Source organism: Sus scrofa, chromosome 12 (assembly GCF_054392235.1).
Source record: "Sus scrofa isolate SSC_HxYL_T2T_F1_AM1 chromosome 12, Sscrofa_HxYL_maternal_Yorkshire_Landrace_v2.0, whole genome shotgun sequence".
Lineage (NCBI taxonomy): Eukaryota > Metazoa > Chordata > Mammalia > Artiodactyla > Suidae > Sus > Sus scrofa.
The window spans coordinates 61,783,623-61,798,810 of record NC_139394.1 but is presented as its reverse complement, the minus strand read 5'-3'; the positions used below and the strand labels follow the sequence as shown (position 1 = coordinate 61,798,810).

The window sequence follows — 15,188 nt, the reverse complement described above, 5'->3', positions numbered from 1 at the left end:
TGACGGCACTTTTTTTTTTTTTTTTCCTGCACCCACAGCATACGGAAGTTCCTGGGCCAGGGATGGCATTCCAGCCACGGCTGTGAGCTCCATCACAGCTGTGGCAACGCCGGGGTGGGAACCAAACCACACCTCAGCAGTGACCCGAGCCACCTGAGACAACGCCGGATCCGTAACCCAATTCCTGTGCCACAGCAGACACTCGGATGGCAGGTTTTAAATTAATATAATTTCTCATGGTAAGTGTTCCGGCCTTGGGTTCGAGTCTCAGCTCTCCTCCCAACAGTTATCGGGGCCAGAACCTCACGTCTCTGAGCCTTGTTTTTCTCTGCCATCTAAAAAGGGCTTCCGCAACCTGACTGTGAAGGCTGCTTTTAGGATGGGAGGAGGTTAGCAGAACTCGGAGTGTGTAGACCCCTGACGCTGTCTCGCCCGCCGTCCGTGCTCAGCTGGGATCTGCAAACTCCATGGGGTCTTGTTCCCCAGCAGCCGAGGCGTGGCCAGAGGGGTCAGTGCTCCTCCAGCCTCACCCCGCGCACCCTGGACAGCGCCTGACACTTACCACTCCTGCTTCTGCTACGGCGTCTCTGGCATCTCAGGCCAGGCTAGGGAAGGTGCGGAAGCCGTCTGTGCTCAGGAGTCAGGATGGGATCTGTGAGCGGTGGAAGCACAACGGGTCCTCGTGGGGCTGGAGCGCCAAGTCCTCTCCCCGGCTCCCAGGCTTCCACGGCTTTCTGCTCACTCCCACGGCCCTCCCGGGTCTGCCCTCGGCGCCAGTCCCTTCCCGCCCCTCTCGGCACCGCGAGTGACTGCAACGTGAGCTGACATCCGACGCCCGCCTGCAGCCACCGCAGCAGGAGGAGAAAGCGTGGCCGATGGCCAGACGCTGGGCCAAGGAAGGCTGGGTTCTTCCAAGCCGTCTCTCTCCCCCACAACCCGGATTCAACAATGGCACCCTCTGCCTTCGGCATTAAGAAAGCCGGGCAAGGCGCTGCCGTGAGCAGTGCTGTAGGTCACAGATGCGGCTCGGATCTGGCGTGGCTGTGGCTGTGGTGTAGGCTGGCGGCTACAGCTCCAATAAGACTGCTAGCCTGGGAACCTCCACATGCCAAAGGTGGGGCCCTGAAAGTACAGAAGACAAAAGACAAAAAAAAGTTAAAAAGAAAGCTGGGCAGGTCAGGGTGGCCAACAAAAAAACAAATCTGAAGAGAAGTTCCCGTTGTGGTGCGTCAGAAATGAATCCCACTAGGAACCACGAGTTGCGGGTTCAATCCCTGGCCTTGCTCAGTGGGTTAAGAATCTGGCGTTGCTGTGGCTGTGGCGTAGGCTAGTGGCTACAGCTCCAATTGGATCCCTAGCCTGGGAACCCCCATATACCGCGGGTGCGGCCCTAGAAAGCAAAAAAAAGAAAAAGAAAGAAAAAATGAAACAAATCTCAAGAGACTGCATCACGCCTGCTCAAACAGGAAGCAAAGCTTTCCTCCAAGGAGAACACGCGGAGAGAGAGCAACCACAAGAAGGGAGGAGGAAAAGAAAGAAGCCATAAACACTTTCGGAAGAAGAGAATCTTCCCCAATGTGAAATACGCAGATAATTTAATGGAATTTACTTGATTTCCCCCTCTCAGGGTCTGATTTCAGAAAATCAAATTACAAGTCATCATCACATTCTAGATTTATTACAACTGACCTGCAGGCAAAAGGATAGAACTATGACATAAACACTTCGATTCCATGTATATATCTTAAATAGAGGAAGAATTCAAACGAGAATACAGGATAAAATATTCCAAAGCTCCAAGAAGCAGTTATGTTACTGAGCTCCATTTTTACAGACAAATAAGGCAATATCCCTGCACATTAGCTTTTTGATAATTTTTATACATTTTTTTTCTATGGTACAAGAGAAAAATAACCAGAGCTCACAATGTACAGTTCTGACGCTATTTTCACAGTTTGTGAACACTATATACCCTTTTGTTTTAATAAAGATACATTGTAATAAACTCCTTGCCCTTAAGTTTATAGTTTATAATAATCTATGATTAATACACTAAAATTGCCTTTGTATGTGGTCATCCACACAAGAGAACGGTCAGATGAGCTCCTGGACAGTCAGAACTGCTCGGATCTCCACTTGCATATGGCAGAGTGACCCTAGGCTGAGCCAGACGGAGGCTGACAGCAGAGAGACAGGCTCCTCCTGAGTCCCCGGGAGCAATGGAGGGCGATGGCTTGGCGTGGTCGGAGGGAGACACGGCCGTGATCCCTTTGCAACACTGGGAAGTCCGCGTTGACCCGCGGGGGAGAAACAGGAAAAGCAGGCAGGTGGACCAAAGCGAAGAAGCCTCTGTGAATTCTGAAGTTTACAGGGAAGTAACTTGAAACAGCACCATCCTCCCTTTATGGTTGGAAAGTGTTTGCGACTCACTCGGGAGGAGACACCGCCACACCTACCACTATCTGGCTCTGTCACGGCGTCGCCTGCGCCCCAACCTCGGCCGCGTTACACTCCAGGGAGCCTGAGCCACTCACAGCGCTGCTCAACCGCCTGTGCCACGGATGCTCGGGGCCGGGCTGAGTGAGGAAGGGCGGCAGAAGATGCGGATTCAGACGGCCTCTCCCGACTATCCTGGGGTTGGGTGGGTTTTGTCTTCTGTGGGTTGTTTTGTTTCGTTTTTCTGCAGAATTCCAATTCCAAGAGACGGCGGCGGCGGCGCCGGGCTAGAGATCCTGGCAGGGGACGAGCTTACGATCAGCGCCCACCCCGTCGGCAGGGCCTCACACTTTCCAGCCTGCGGAACACGATGGCGTTTGAGAGACGGGGGCTCAACGTCCCTGGGGAGGAACAGCCCTGGTAATTAAAAAGGTTTCCTTCCGGGAGGGGAAAAAAGGCGCAACCTCGGGTTAAGCGAAAGTCACAGAACGGCGGGAGACCACACAGGCAGAGAAGAGACTCAGAAGCTGCAGACCTGAACCAGTGACGCCAAACAGCAGATTTGGTCTTTTGCCGCCCACAGGGAATCTTCATCTACGCAATCAAGGCACATGGCTACTGGCTACTCCTCCCTGCGGGCGAGTTACGATGGCTAAAGGAAGGACCAGGCTCGGGACCAAGGGGAGATGCAGAGCTGCTACGAGTTGTTCCAGAAACGACACGAGAATTAAAAACACCTGTAAACTCTGCCCCTGCCCTCCGTCCTTTCTCCTTTTTTCAGTCCTGGTGGTTTGTGGCAGGTGGAACATCAAGTTGGCAGCACACCGAATTCTGAGAACGAAAATTCTTAGGATCAGCACCTTCTTTGACAAGCGGCAGACTCCTGAGTCTTCCCAGTGACGAGCAGAAGGACTGGGAAAGGAGGGAAGAACACGTTCCGTCCTGTCTCACGTTGGGATGTGCACCTCTCCGGACGCTACTGGGTTTTTGGTAAAGGTAAATTCACTAATTGGACATGATCTTTCAAACAGGAAATTTGGCCGAGCACATCGACCCCCAAACATCGACGGTGGCTGTAAAGCAAGAGAACGTCCGATCCGTGAACCTATTGCACTTGGTGAAGGAAGTCTCCCAGCTCCAGAGGCAACATGTCTCGTCGGCTGTGCACGCTCTTCTCACGCGAGCCTGAGTCTGTGTTCAGACACGGCGCACCCGGCCCTTGGCAGTCTGACAAAACACCATTCCACCAGCTGCGTCTCCGGGTTTCGAGTCTAGAAATGAACTTAAGGTGAAATCTAATCACAGCCAACAAACTGATGGTACTAACTTCCGAGATTCACGGCCACGGTCATCACGGACGAGCAGGACGAGGCCTCTCTGACCAGCACTAACACTGCGTGACGGGTTGGATGTGACGGGGTACGGAGTTTACAGACAGGATGGAGACGAACACCGATCTTATTGCACGTGGTGTCTGGGCGAGCAATAAAAACACTGTGATGCAGGATGAAAATTCTTTACGTCTTGCTTCCTCTCAGCCCTTTTTTCTAGAGTCCGACGTAGCAGCGGTATCAATCGACATACATGGGAGAGCTGGGAGTAGCTGGCATTTGATCCAGGATTTTGCAAACATAGCATGCGACCTCTACGGTGCGTTCCTCATACATCAAAATAAAGGGGTGTTTCTGCAAGAATAGTGAGAGAAAAATCATCAAGACTGGCGTCAGAGCACAGAACTGAAGGCACCAAGCAGGCAGAGCTGTACAATAGCGCAGCGCAGTCCGAGGCAAGCACAGCCTCAGCGTCCTACAGATGTGTTAGTGGCTATGGGCACGCCTGCTTAAGACACATGGTGTCACGATCTGGACAAGCCACCCTGGCACCTGGTGGGACACGCACCAGGGGGTGTCCGTTCCTCAGCACAAAACAGAGCTGCTGGAGTTGCCGTCGTGGCGCAGTGGTTAACGAATCCGACTAGGAACCAGGAGGTTGCAGATTTGATCCCTGGCCTCACTCAGTGGGTTATGGATCCGGCGTTGCCGTGGGCTGTGGTGTAGGTTGCAGACGCAGCTCGGATCCCGCATTGCTGTGGCTCTGGCATAGACCGACAGCTGCAGCTCTCATTAGACCCCTAGCCTAGCCTGGGAATCTCCATATGCCACAGGAGCGGCCCAAAGAAATAGCAAAAAGACAAAAACAAAAACCAAAAAACAGAGCTGCTGCCTCTGCCCCATCAGGAGCCAGGAGGCACTGCGTCGCCTCCTGGGACACCAACTCCATAGTTCCTTCCCCACGTGTAGCAGAAGGACCTTACGAAAACGTTTCGGTTTCAACCCTTCAAACCCCGGCTCCAAAAGGCGCTCAGGAGAAACTTCTCCTTTGAGCGGATGCCCTGTACTCGGCTCCACCCCTGCCTCGCAGCCCCACTTCTTCACCCTCCACCCGGGCCACGCTTTCGTCCACAGCTCCTCCAGGTACACCGAGCGAGCACCTTCGGTCAGAGCTGTGCTCACCGGAGTCTGACCTAACATCCTCGGAGAGCTAGAGGCAAAGTATGACAAGGGGGTCTTCTCTTAAAATAGCCCCACATGCTTAGGTTACAGTAATCGTCCCTGCCAAGATCAAGGTCGCATTGGGCAGACTGCTTAAAAGCCCACGTTCTGGAGTTCCCGTCGTGGCACAATGGTTAACGAATCCGACTAGGAACCATGAGGTTGCGGGTTCGGTCCCTGCCCTTGCTCATTGGGTTAACGATCCGGCATTGCCGTGAGCTGTTATTGTCCCTGCCAAGATCAAGGTCGCATTGGGCAGACTGCTTAAAAAGCCCACGTTCCATGGGAGGGGTGAGAACTTTCAAAGAAATGGGAATTGGCCATAATGATGTAAATTTGCATGCGAGCTTTTAATAAAGGCAGAACCAGCACAATACTTTCTTCTGGAGGCATCACACACACGTAGACCATGCGGTGGGAAGCGGCTCTGGAAAGTCAATGTTAAAAGTTCTCTGGGGCAACTTTTATAGCATATCAAGAACAAATTTTTCCACGCCAATATAGCCAGTACATTAGCAAGAAAATTAGGCTTGCAAATTTTCTTTTTCCAAATATCTTCAAGACATTTTAAAAAATATTCCACTTTTCATTGATTGAGAGTTTGGGATAACAGATACAAATGCCGATGTGTAGGACAGATAAACCGTAAGGTCCCACTGCAGAGCTCAGGGAACTCTGTTCAGTGTCCTATGACAGACCACGACGGAAAAGGTATTACGGAGAATGTGTACACGTGAACGAGTGCATCACTTTGTGCACAACGAAATCACTACAAAACTGTACATCAACTACACTTCAATAATCAACAAGCAAAAAACCTCAGTAGGGGAGTTCCCATAGTGGCTCAGTGGTTAACGAATCCGACTAGGAACCCTGAGGTTGCTGGTTCGGTCCCTGCCCTTGCTCAGTGGGTTAAGGACCTGGCGTTGCCGTGGGCTGTGGTGTAGGTCGCAGACGCAGCTGGGATCCCGCGTTGCTGTGGCTCTGACGTAGGCCACGGCTACAGCTTCGATTCGACCCCTAGGCCTGGGAACCTCCATATGCCGTGGGAGCGGCCCAAGAAATAGCAAAAAAAGACAAAAAAAAAAAAAAACAACCTCAGTAGGGTTTGTGACAGAGAAGCCCACCGCTCGCCTGGTGAACCAGCATGCTGCAAGATTTAGGCGCAAGGAGTTCCCCCTCGTGGCTCAGTGGTTAATGAACCTGACTAGTATCCATGAGAATGCGAGTTTGATCCCTGGCCTTGCTCAGTGCGTTAAGGAACCAGCGTTGCTGTGAGCTGTGGTGTAGCTTGCAGATGAAGCTTGGATCCTGTGTTGCTGTGGCTGTGGTGTAGGCCAGCAGCTTCGGCTCCGATTAGACCCCTAGCCTGGGAACCTCCATATGCCGTGAGTGGGGCCCTAAAAAAGACAACAACAAAAAAGATGCAGGCATGAGTTACTACAATTCCCAAAGTCTGAGACTCACCAGAAGTTCTTTATACTTTGGCCTTTTGGATTCATCCTTCGTAAGGCTAAAATAAGACAAAAGTTAATCATTAAAGACATTTACCCACATATTTTTCTTTTCACAAACAGTATTTCAAAGAAATGAGTAGTTTTTTCCTCCTTCAGATACAAAGTAACAAAGGAGACAACCTGCCAAACAAACAAAAAAAAAAACCCCACACATAAAAAATTAGACAATCTATAATCTAAGGATGTTCCCTTAAGATATTCAGTGCAGGAGTATTAGCAAAAAATCAGAAACAAGCCATAGCTTCATGTTAGAATGCCACGTGATTACACATGCAGGCACGTGATGTACAAAACTGTACGTAAATGCGTGTGACCTTCTAAACACACACACACATTCATACAGACATCACTTAAGAGAAGCCGGCAACCGGCACGTCTGGGAGGTCAATGACACCTGAACTTCATACACCTGTCCTTAGAATCTAGCCTTTTTTGCACATTGTATCTTAATCCTGTCTAAAAGCTTGCAGAAGTACAACTTCCCTGAGGACTACGCTGACAATATTAAAAACCTGTGCCTGCTGATATTTCCCCCTGAACATGACCTTGTCTAATTTTTTCATCTTGTGTGTATCTACCTGATCTATCTTGGACCGCACCTCAGTCAATTCAATCCATATTTACCACCAGAAGTTAATCCTGGCAACAGAGGTCACCTGTTTCTCAGCTCGGTGCTGCTCTTGGAACCCCCACCTTCTGCCCTGGGCCACGCAGATGCCCGTCTTAGGAATGAAGGACTTATTCCTTCACTGCTGAGAGAGCTGCCAGCAGACAGCCCTCAGCTGTGGCCTCGAAGAGATGTCTTTCAGTGAAGAGAGCCACCTCAGCCTCCCTGGGGTAGCCTGTATCTAATGACTGATCCACAAAGGGGCGCACAAGTCCAAGACCCCCACGTCGAGCCAACCTTGGGGACCAGCCCAGCTTCCCAGCCTCCTACAGGGCTATCAGAGCAGGTGCCCTGCAGCCCAGCTGCCCTTTCTGCCTAAGTCTGCTCTGCCTCCCTTTGCTGCTTGCTGGTGCAAAGACCACTACCACTCCACCAACTTCCTGTACACGTGGCACTGTCCTCAAAGCCCGTTTTCCAGGGAAACTACCTGCAACACCCTTTTGCTGGGCTTACTTTTCTTCTTGGTCAAATACATCTTTTCAAAACTAATTATGAATAGTAAACTCTTGGTTATTTCCATCCCTAAACAAAACAAAACAACTCTACATTTCCTCCTTATTTGGAATACTGAGTGCCCAACATAAAACTTCAGGACGAGGGTGACAGTTACTTCTCCTTGGGACTCTGGACTTAGGACTCCACTGTTTTCTGGCAACCACTGTTGCTGATGACAAGCCAGCTGTCAGTCTAACCCACTCATTCTCGCAGGTACTCTAAGTTCTCTCCCTGCCAACTTCTACTTTATTGTTCCGCAATTTCACTCCAGTGCATCTGGGTATAAATTTACCTTTGTTTACCCTGCATGGTACAGACTTTAACTTCAATCTGAGCACCCATCCTGGATCAATTCCCAAATGTTTTCCACTCACATCTCCTTAAATACTGTTTCTCCACTTTGAGAGTGACCTTCTGGCAGTTCCATTACATTTATCTTAGAATACGCATTCTCTTCCCCAGCGTCTTAACTATTATTTCACACACTCCAGTCTCTATCACGCTGGGGAACCCCCTCGAGCCTATTTTCCAGTTCTTCCACTCTGTCTTCAAGTGTTTCTAGTCCAGAGTACATCAAATTTGTTGTATCTTTGTATCAGGTCCTATGTTTTTTTTTTTTTTTTTTCATTTCCAAAACTTTAAACAGTTTTCATATCCAACTGTTTCATTTGTTCACTTCTTCCTCGGTTTTTTTTTTTTTTTTTTTTTTTGGTCTTTTTTAGGGCTGCATCCGTGGCATATGGAGGTTCCCAGGCTAAGGGTCTAACTGGCCACAGCCACGCCAGATCCAAGCCATGTCTGAGACCTACACCACAGCTCATGGCAATGCCGGATCCTTAACCCACTGAGCGAGGCCAGGGATCGAACCTACAACTTCATGGTTCCTAGTCAGATTCATTTCTGCTGCACCATGACGGGTACTCCCGCTTCCTCAGTTTTAACAGACTCATTCCTTTATTTCCTTGGGTATTTTAAATACACTGATTTTATTTTAAAGTGTATTTTAGACTATCCCATAAACTCATCTCAATTAAAAGTAGATTTATGTTCTAGTCTCTTTGTTGCTTTTCTTAGAATTAGACCTCATACTTCTTGATGTTTTTTCATTACTGCCCTTCCTTTCTGTGAAATTTAAATACTGCAAATCTGCTACAAACCATTATACTAAGATTTCCTGTCTTTCCAGAACAAATTGTTGTCTCTTGGGTAGGGGGGTGATAGCACTCCATTAAGAATGCATGTTCTAGACAGTTTTCAACAAACAGGTAAGGATCAGACATGCATCATAAAAAATACAACTCTGACAAAAAGAAGGGAAATGGCTTGGAACAAGGTAAAACTGGATTATGAGGAAACCAAAGCGGAATCTGAATGAGCCGGGTTAGAGATAGCAGGAAATGCCCAAGGACAGCAGAAGGGAGAATGGACAAATGCAGAGAGCTGACATGAGCTTATCACAGAAACAGATACACCTCAACTGTAAACCCCAATGACGAGGAAAGAGATGGAACTACGCACCTACTCGGGGAAAACAATGTGGCACTGAAGACTATAACCATTATTTACAGAAGGGAACTTACACCAAGGGACACAAAAATTCTATGTACATATATATGTAACAAAACCAATAAAGAGATCAGGAGCTAAGAAGAACACAACCCTGGTGGACTGTTCCCAGGTGATCATTTCAGATATTAGGCTCTATGATTCACAAAGATTCTTTTAAACAAATATTTCACTAAAGCGGAACATATAAAATGACCACAGTTCACAATTACATGCTGTATATATGGGTGCCAATGGGTAAAAACAGGTTTTTTAAAAGGAAGAAGCAGCCAATTTAAGTCAGCTTTATGGCTCTCTTCTACCTAGAAAATCTCAAGGCATTCTTCTCCCGTCCAAAACCAGCACAGAAGCAGAATGTGGTTAGAGAAGACGAAAGGGACTTGAAAACTGGAGTCGAACAAATGCTTTCTACATATTCAAAAAGAGGGCAATAGACCATGAAATGTAAGTCTTAGCCTTACAGGATCTAAAAGAGTAGAGTGAAAAAGCATTCCTGGAAAGAAAAAATTATGAAAAAGAAAAGCATTTTCAAGAATGAAAAGAATAACATACAAAATGCTCTGGCTGTTTGCTAGTAAACTTACTGGTAAATCATGGTGGATACACAGAATAATTATCAAAAGATATTCAAATGACAACCAAGCGGGTTTTAGTTCAAGTACAGAGCGAAAGAGAACGTGATGACGGTGTTGCTGCCGCATCTGCAGGCATTTATTCTCACAAGCTCGCTCTCTCACACACACTCCTGCTAAAAGGTGAGCAAACAACATCAGGCATGTTGTTGGGGTTCATACTTGGAATGAGATCACAGTGAGCCACACGTGGTTCTCCCAGTGGCGCTTTGGGCCTGCCTCTGCCACATCCACCCAACTAGGGATGTGCTGCGTCCAAGGAGACCCGCTGCTCAAAGTCTCATCTGTGGGGTCTTGACTTAGTAAGAGCTTCCAAGTGATTCTGATGTAAGTTCATTGCTAGAACCACATCAGAGTACGAGGATCCGGCTCACCTAGGCGGTATTTCTTGGACAAGGTACTAGAAATCCGGAGGCAGCAGCTTCTCCACCACCACGTGTGTAGGAGAATAAGCGAGTGACGCCTCTCCCGGCTAGCGGGACCTTTCCTGTAGCCCCAGGGATCCGGAGTCCCAGCTGAGAAGACATGGTGACATGAAGGCCCCCTTCCCCAGTATAAAGCACCAATGCTGCTAGGATTAACTCCCTCACTGTCCTCTCACTGTCTGTTTTTGAGTATCCGTAAGTCAAATACTCACCACAAGTTGACAAAGTTGATGAAACTTGGGGAGAATTCCCTTTCCTCAGAATTACTCAGCTGCGGCGGATCTCCTTTCACGACTTGTGTTAGTTGATCAAATACACTATTCCACTTTGGATAAGGAAATCGGCCCGTGGCCAGTTCGTACTAAAGAGAACACAGAGGAAAAAGCAAAACACACTGATAACTATTTACTGCTCTTCACTGGAAAGGCCACATTTTCAATCTCAACCCCAAGCAAAACTCCCGTAAAAGCCTTGAATCAAACTGAGATCAGGCTGAGATGGACTCTTCAGAATCTTTTTTTTTTTTTTGCTTTTTAGTACCGCACCCACAGCACATGGAGGTTCCCAGGCTAGGGGTCCAATCGGAGCTGTAGCCACCGGCCTACACCAGAGCCACAGCAACACCAGATCTGAGCCGCGTCTGCAACCTACACCACGGCTCACGGCAACGCCAGATCCTCAACCCACTGAGCGAGGCCAGGGATTGAACCCACATCCTCTTGGATCCTCGTTGGGCTGGCTAACGGCTGAGTCATGACAGGAACTCCCAATCTTCAGAGTTATTAAGGCTAAGTGGAAGTGGGATTTAGAAATCAAGAGAGTAGAGGGAATCTGTATCAACCAAAGTCAAGGACTTGAACAAAAGAAAACACCAAACCTAAGCCCAGAAGCTCCAGGGCAGCTCGTGGTGCTGACTCCTCTGTACGCAAGCTCCTACAAGGCTGTTTGAGCACTTCTGTGCCAAAGGTCTGCACTCATCCAAATGGACGGCTATATCCAGGACAGTGCTCACATTCACTTTTTCAGGTAAAACAAGTCAACAAACGAAAGCCCAACCTGAGCTCAAGGGAAACAATGCACAAATCCTACTCCAGAGCCATCCTGTAGTTACTACAGTTTCTACCACAGGCAGGTATGACTAACGCTGAGGAACTCAAGGCAGGGTCAGACCTCGAACCCTGAACCCAAACCCCCAAGACAATGCTGAGGACAGTATCCCTAAACCGAACCAGCTCTGAAGAGTCTGTAGACATGTGTCCCAATCTGTCGCGGGTCAAATATATTTGTGAACTGTACTCTCACCTGTCTCCCAACTCTGTTCCGAGGATAATGGAACCCTAGGGGGGAAAACCTTGTGTTTTCTCCGAGAACTAGATCAAATCTGCAGCATGGCCCAAATGAAGCCTATCCGACGTGCACCGAGAGGTGACCGAGAGGTGGGATGGCCCTAAACTTACCGGGAGGAAGGTGGCTCAGGAGGGAGAGTTCTGTCTGAGACTGTTTCAGAGTTTCTTCAGCTAAGATTTGATTCTGTTGGTTTAGTAAAATATTAAAGTACTAGCTTACATAAGGAAAGGAGAGCAATGAAGCAAACATAAAGCCATCGTCCCCCAGAAAGCGGGGTGGGAAGGCCTTCTTCCCCAAGGGATGCTTCCTCCAGTTCGGCACGGCCTCCACTCACACTCCTGCCCGTGGGCCAGCAGGCAGGCGTGGGCACACACACAGAAACCCACCCCTTCAGCTGAGGTTTCTTGTTGATAAAAATACAAATGCTTGGAGTTCCCCTGTGGGCAGTGGGTTAAGGATCCAGCATTGTCACTGCGGTGGCTCAGGTCACTGCTGTGGCATGGGTTCAACTCCTAGCCCAGGAATTTCCATATAATGGGGGTGCAGACAAAAAAAAAAAAAAAAATGTATATCTATATACCTACAAATGCTTGGGAAAGAAGTAAACCATACAACTACTCACAGCAACAGGAAGAACCTCGTTAGGTTCGTTTCTGAAAACAGGTTTTAATGAAAGAAGGAAACAGTAGGATACACATCCAAAGGTGAAAGACTTAGCATTGTAAAATTTAATTTCATACATCTGTAATTTTTATAAAATTATCTATATGAAAAATAAACTATCAAGCGATTGTAAGTACCGAGTACCTTGCTTTTAAGTTTAGCCAGATGTACTAAAGGACACTGCTAAAAAAGTTTCTATGTGAAAGCCTTTCAGGGAACAAAATTTTGTTTTTATCATAAAGTAAAAACTTGCTTTTGAAACACAACTGGTTTGGACACAGACAGGAACTCGTGAATCATGACTACTGCTTCCATACAAACAGCTGTCTCGGTTGGAAGCGCAGGTCTTGCTGCTGCGTTAGGACCTGATTCCCGCAGACCTGATTCCCCAGCTGCAAGTTCTCTCTGACTAAAGGGGAGGGATTCCCACTGCGAAAGGACTCAGCGAGGACCTCCCATGTTTGGTCACAGGAAACCAGGTGGAATCTTCCGCAGAGGTGAGCTACCAGCCTTCAGGTCTCTGGTCAGGGCAATCACGAGGTGTGGCAGCGTCTGACTCACAGGGACGGCTTACAGGGGCGTGCCACCCTCAGGAAGAGAGCCTAGCTCCATCTGAGACCAATGAACAAATGGAGATGACTTAACCAGCTACAGGAGAAGTTCACTGCTCTGCACCTCTTACTCTCTAGGCTCTGGGGTCTTGCTGAGGATGAGAGGAGAATGGAAGGAAAAGTCTGGGGCTGCCTACCAAAGAGGACACCGCCCCACGAGTGATGGACACTTCATATCCAATGTGGAAGAAGCTACAGAAGCTGCCCCTCAGCCCTGGTAAAACGGCAAGAACAAGAAAACAAATCTACAACTTCAAAACAAAATGTGGTAATAAGGAACTCAGAAGATAAATCTACTTTGAAAATAGAACCAAAACTTCAATACCGTCCACAGGGGGAAAAGTTTATTTAATTTTGCTTGTTAGCTACGAATCAAGCAGCTGTCCTACTGTTCTTTCTGGGTGGTGTTCTGAGGCAGAACGTTCATCGTCACCGACGTGGTTCTTGTTCCTCCACAATGGAATTACTTTCAGCTCATTCATTTCTGACTTTTCGGTTAGGGTAACAGAAGGTTCTGAGTAGAACCGATTTTCACAGATATACGTAAGTGTGCCTAGGAGTTCCCCGGTGGTGAAGCAGGTTAACGATCTGGTGTTGTCACTGCAGTGGCTTGGGTCCCGGCTGTGGCACAAGTTCAATCCCTGGCCTGGGAACTTGCACAGGCTGCAGATGTGGCCAAAAAAATACTCCGTGTACCTACCACACAACTGTCCACGTTATCACAGGACACACGGCGTCTGCCTGAGACGCAGGCGCCTATGAACCCGCACCCCTGCCCTCCCGTGGGTGCGCTGGCCTCCCTGTCCCTATTCTGAGTTACTCCTGCCCCTGCGTATCTGTGGCCAAGAGTTCAGAGTGACAACGTTAGAGAGCCCTCAGTGCTTTGCCGAGCCAAGAGGGAAATAATCAACTCCAGCTTGATTTTTAAGGTAAAACCCTTGTTTTTCACCAATCAGAAAATATAATCTCTGCAATTATAGCCAGCGGGCTGGGGGGAGGGGGGGCAACAGGAACATAAAATCAAAGGCTGGAGGAGACAAGATGTGATCCCATGAGCAGTGGAAGGCTGGTGACGTTGTCTTTCATTTCTAAAGGCCTCGTTTGCCACGACAAGGTTGAGTCAACGAGAACGTACCAGTGTGATCCCCAAACTCCAGACATCCGAGCGGACATCGTATCCTTGTCGTGATGCACTCGGGTCTATTCTTTCAGGCTGAAACGCAAAGAGACATCGGTCATTAACTACACACACCCTCCAGGGGCAGGTAATGGAAGGAAGCAGGAGCTGGGCAGGTGGCCAGAATGCCAGCACACTCCTGGAGGAACCCACGTCTAGGGACTGACTGGGAGCAAAAGGAAGCCACTATTATACTAAAAACAAACACCAAGGAAAGACTCAACTCAGTGGCTTCCTCTGCTGGGACCACAGGCCACTCCTTTAATTCCTCCCCCTTAGGACTCACAAGGGTTTACAAAGCTGAAGCCGAGAACAGGGAGCGGGAGAAAAATGGAGGACGAGAAAAAAAATAAAGAATTGCAGGGCCAGATTAGCAGCAAATAATGGTAAAAAGAAGGAAAAAAAAGACTAGGTCATCTGATCTCACTACTCTTTGCTCCAGTGAATAAGGACATACCACAGTATATTTGAGACACAAAAGCAAATATGAGCTCAATTTATGATAATTACCCACTCCTTATCATAAAGCTAAATTTATATCTACATCTTTAAAGATATTTGTCTATTAGTCATTCTTAACCAAATTAAGGCACTGCCAATATTGAAAGATATTATCCTATCATAAGAAGAGCAGAAATCATTTTTAGTAATTTCTAGGAAGGGAGCATTTTTACATTTCCTTGAAATAAGGGACTATTATTACACAGTGCGTCAGGGATGGAGAAGAAAAGAGAGGGTATCAGCGGCCCGGAGCTGACAATGGGGCCTTAGCTCAGACTGACAGTAACGGCTGTTGAAAGAAATGTGCAGAAAAGGATAACAGTCAACTGTGTTATATTCTCTGCCTGTCAGCAGCCCTTAGCTCAGAGATGTATGCATTTTGTTTTGAACACGAGGACTGTGTTGCATAAATATTCCTTGGAAGCCATTCACTTTTACTTTTAGTTGTAAATATACGTATTTACCTGATAAGATACACATTACATAAAAATCCCAGAGAGTCAACCAAGCTTGAGAAAATACTCCAGCCAACAACACGGAATTAACTACACATTCTTCTCAAGCTCACATGGAACATACACTAACCCAGACCACGTTCT

At 47.9% G+C, this 15,188-nt stretch overlaps 1 protein-coding gene across 1 annotated transcript in view; it reads right to left on the bottom strand.

Annotated features, from left to right (window-relative positions):
• Window positions 1-1,662: 1,662 nt before the first annotated feature.
• The window catches only part of MAP2K4 (mitogen-activated protein kinase kinase 4), a 113,661-nt gene continuing 100,135 nt past the window's right edge, over window positions 1,663-15,188 (bottom strand). The window contains 4 exon segments of the mRNA XM_084986186.1: window positions 1,663-4,121; window positions 6,456-6,501; window positions 10,503-10,651; window positions 14,047-14,124. Coding sequence (XP_084842312.1) covers window positions 4,008-4,121; window positions 6,456-6,501; window positions 10,503-10,651; window positions 14,047-14,124 — 387 coding nt within the window. The 3' untranslated portion in view covers window positions 1,663-4,007.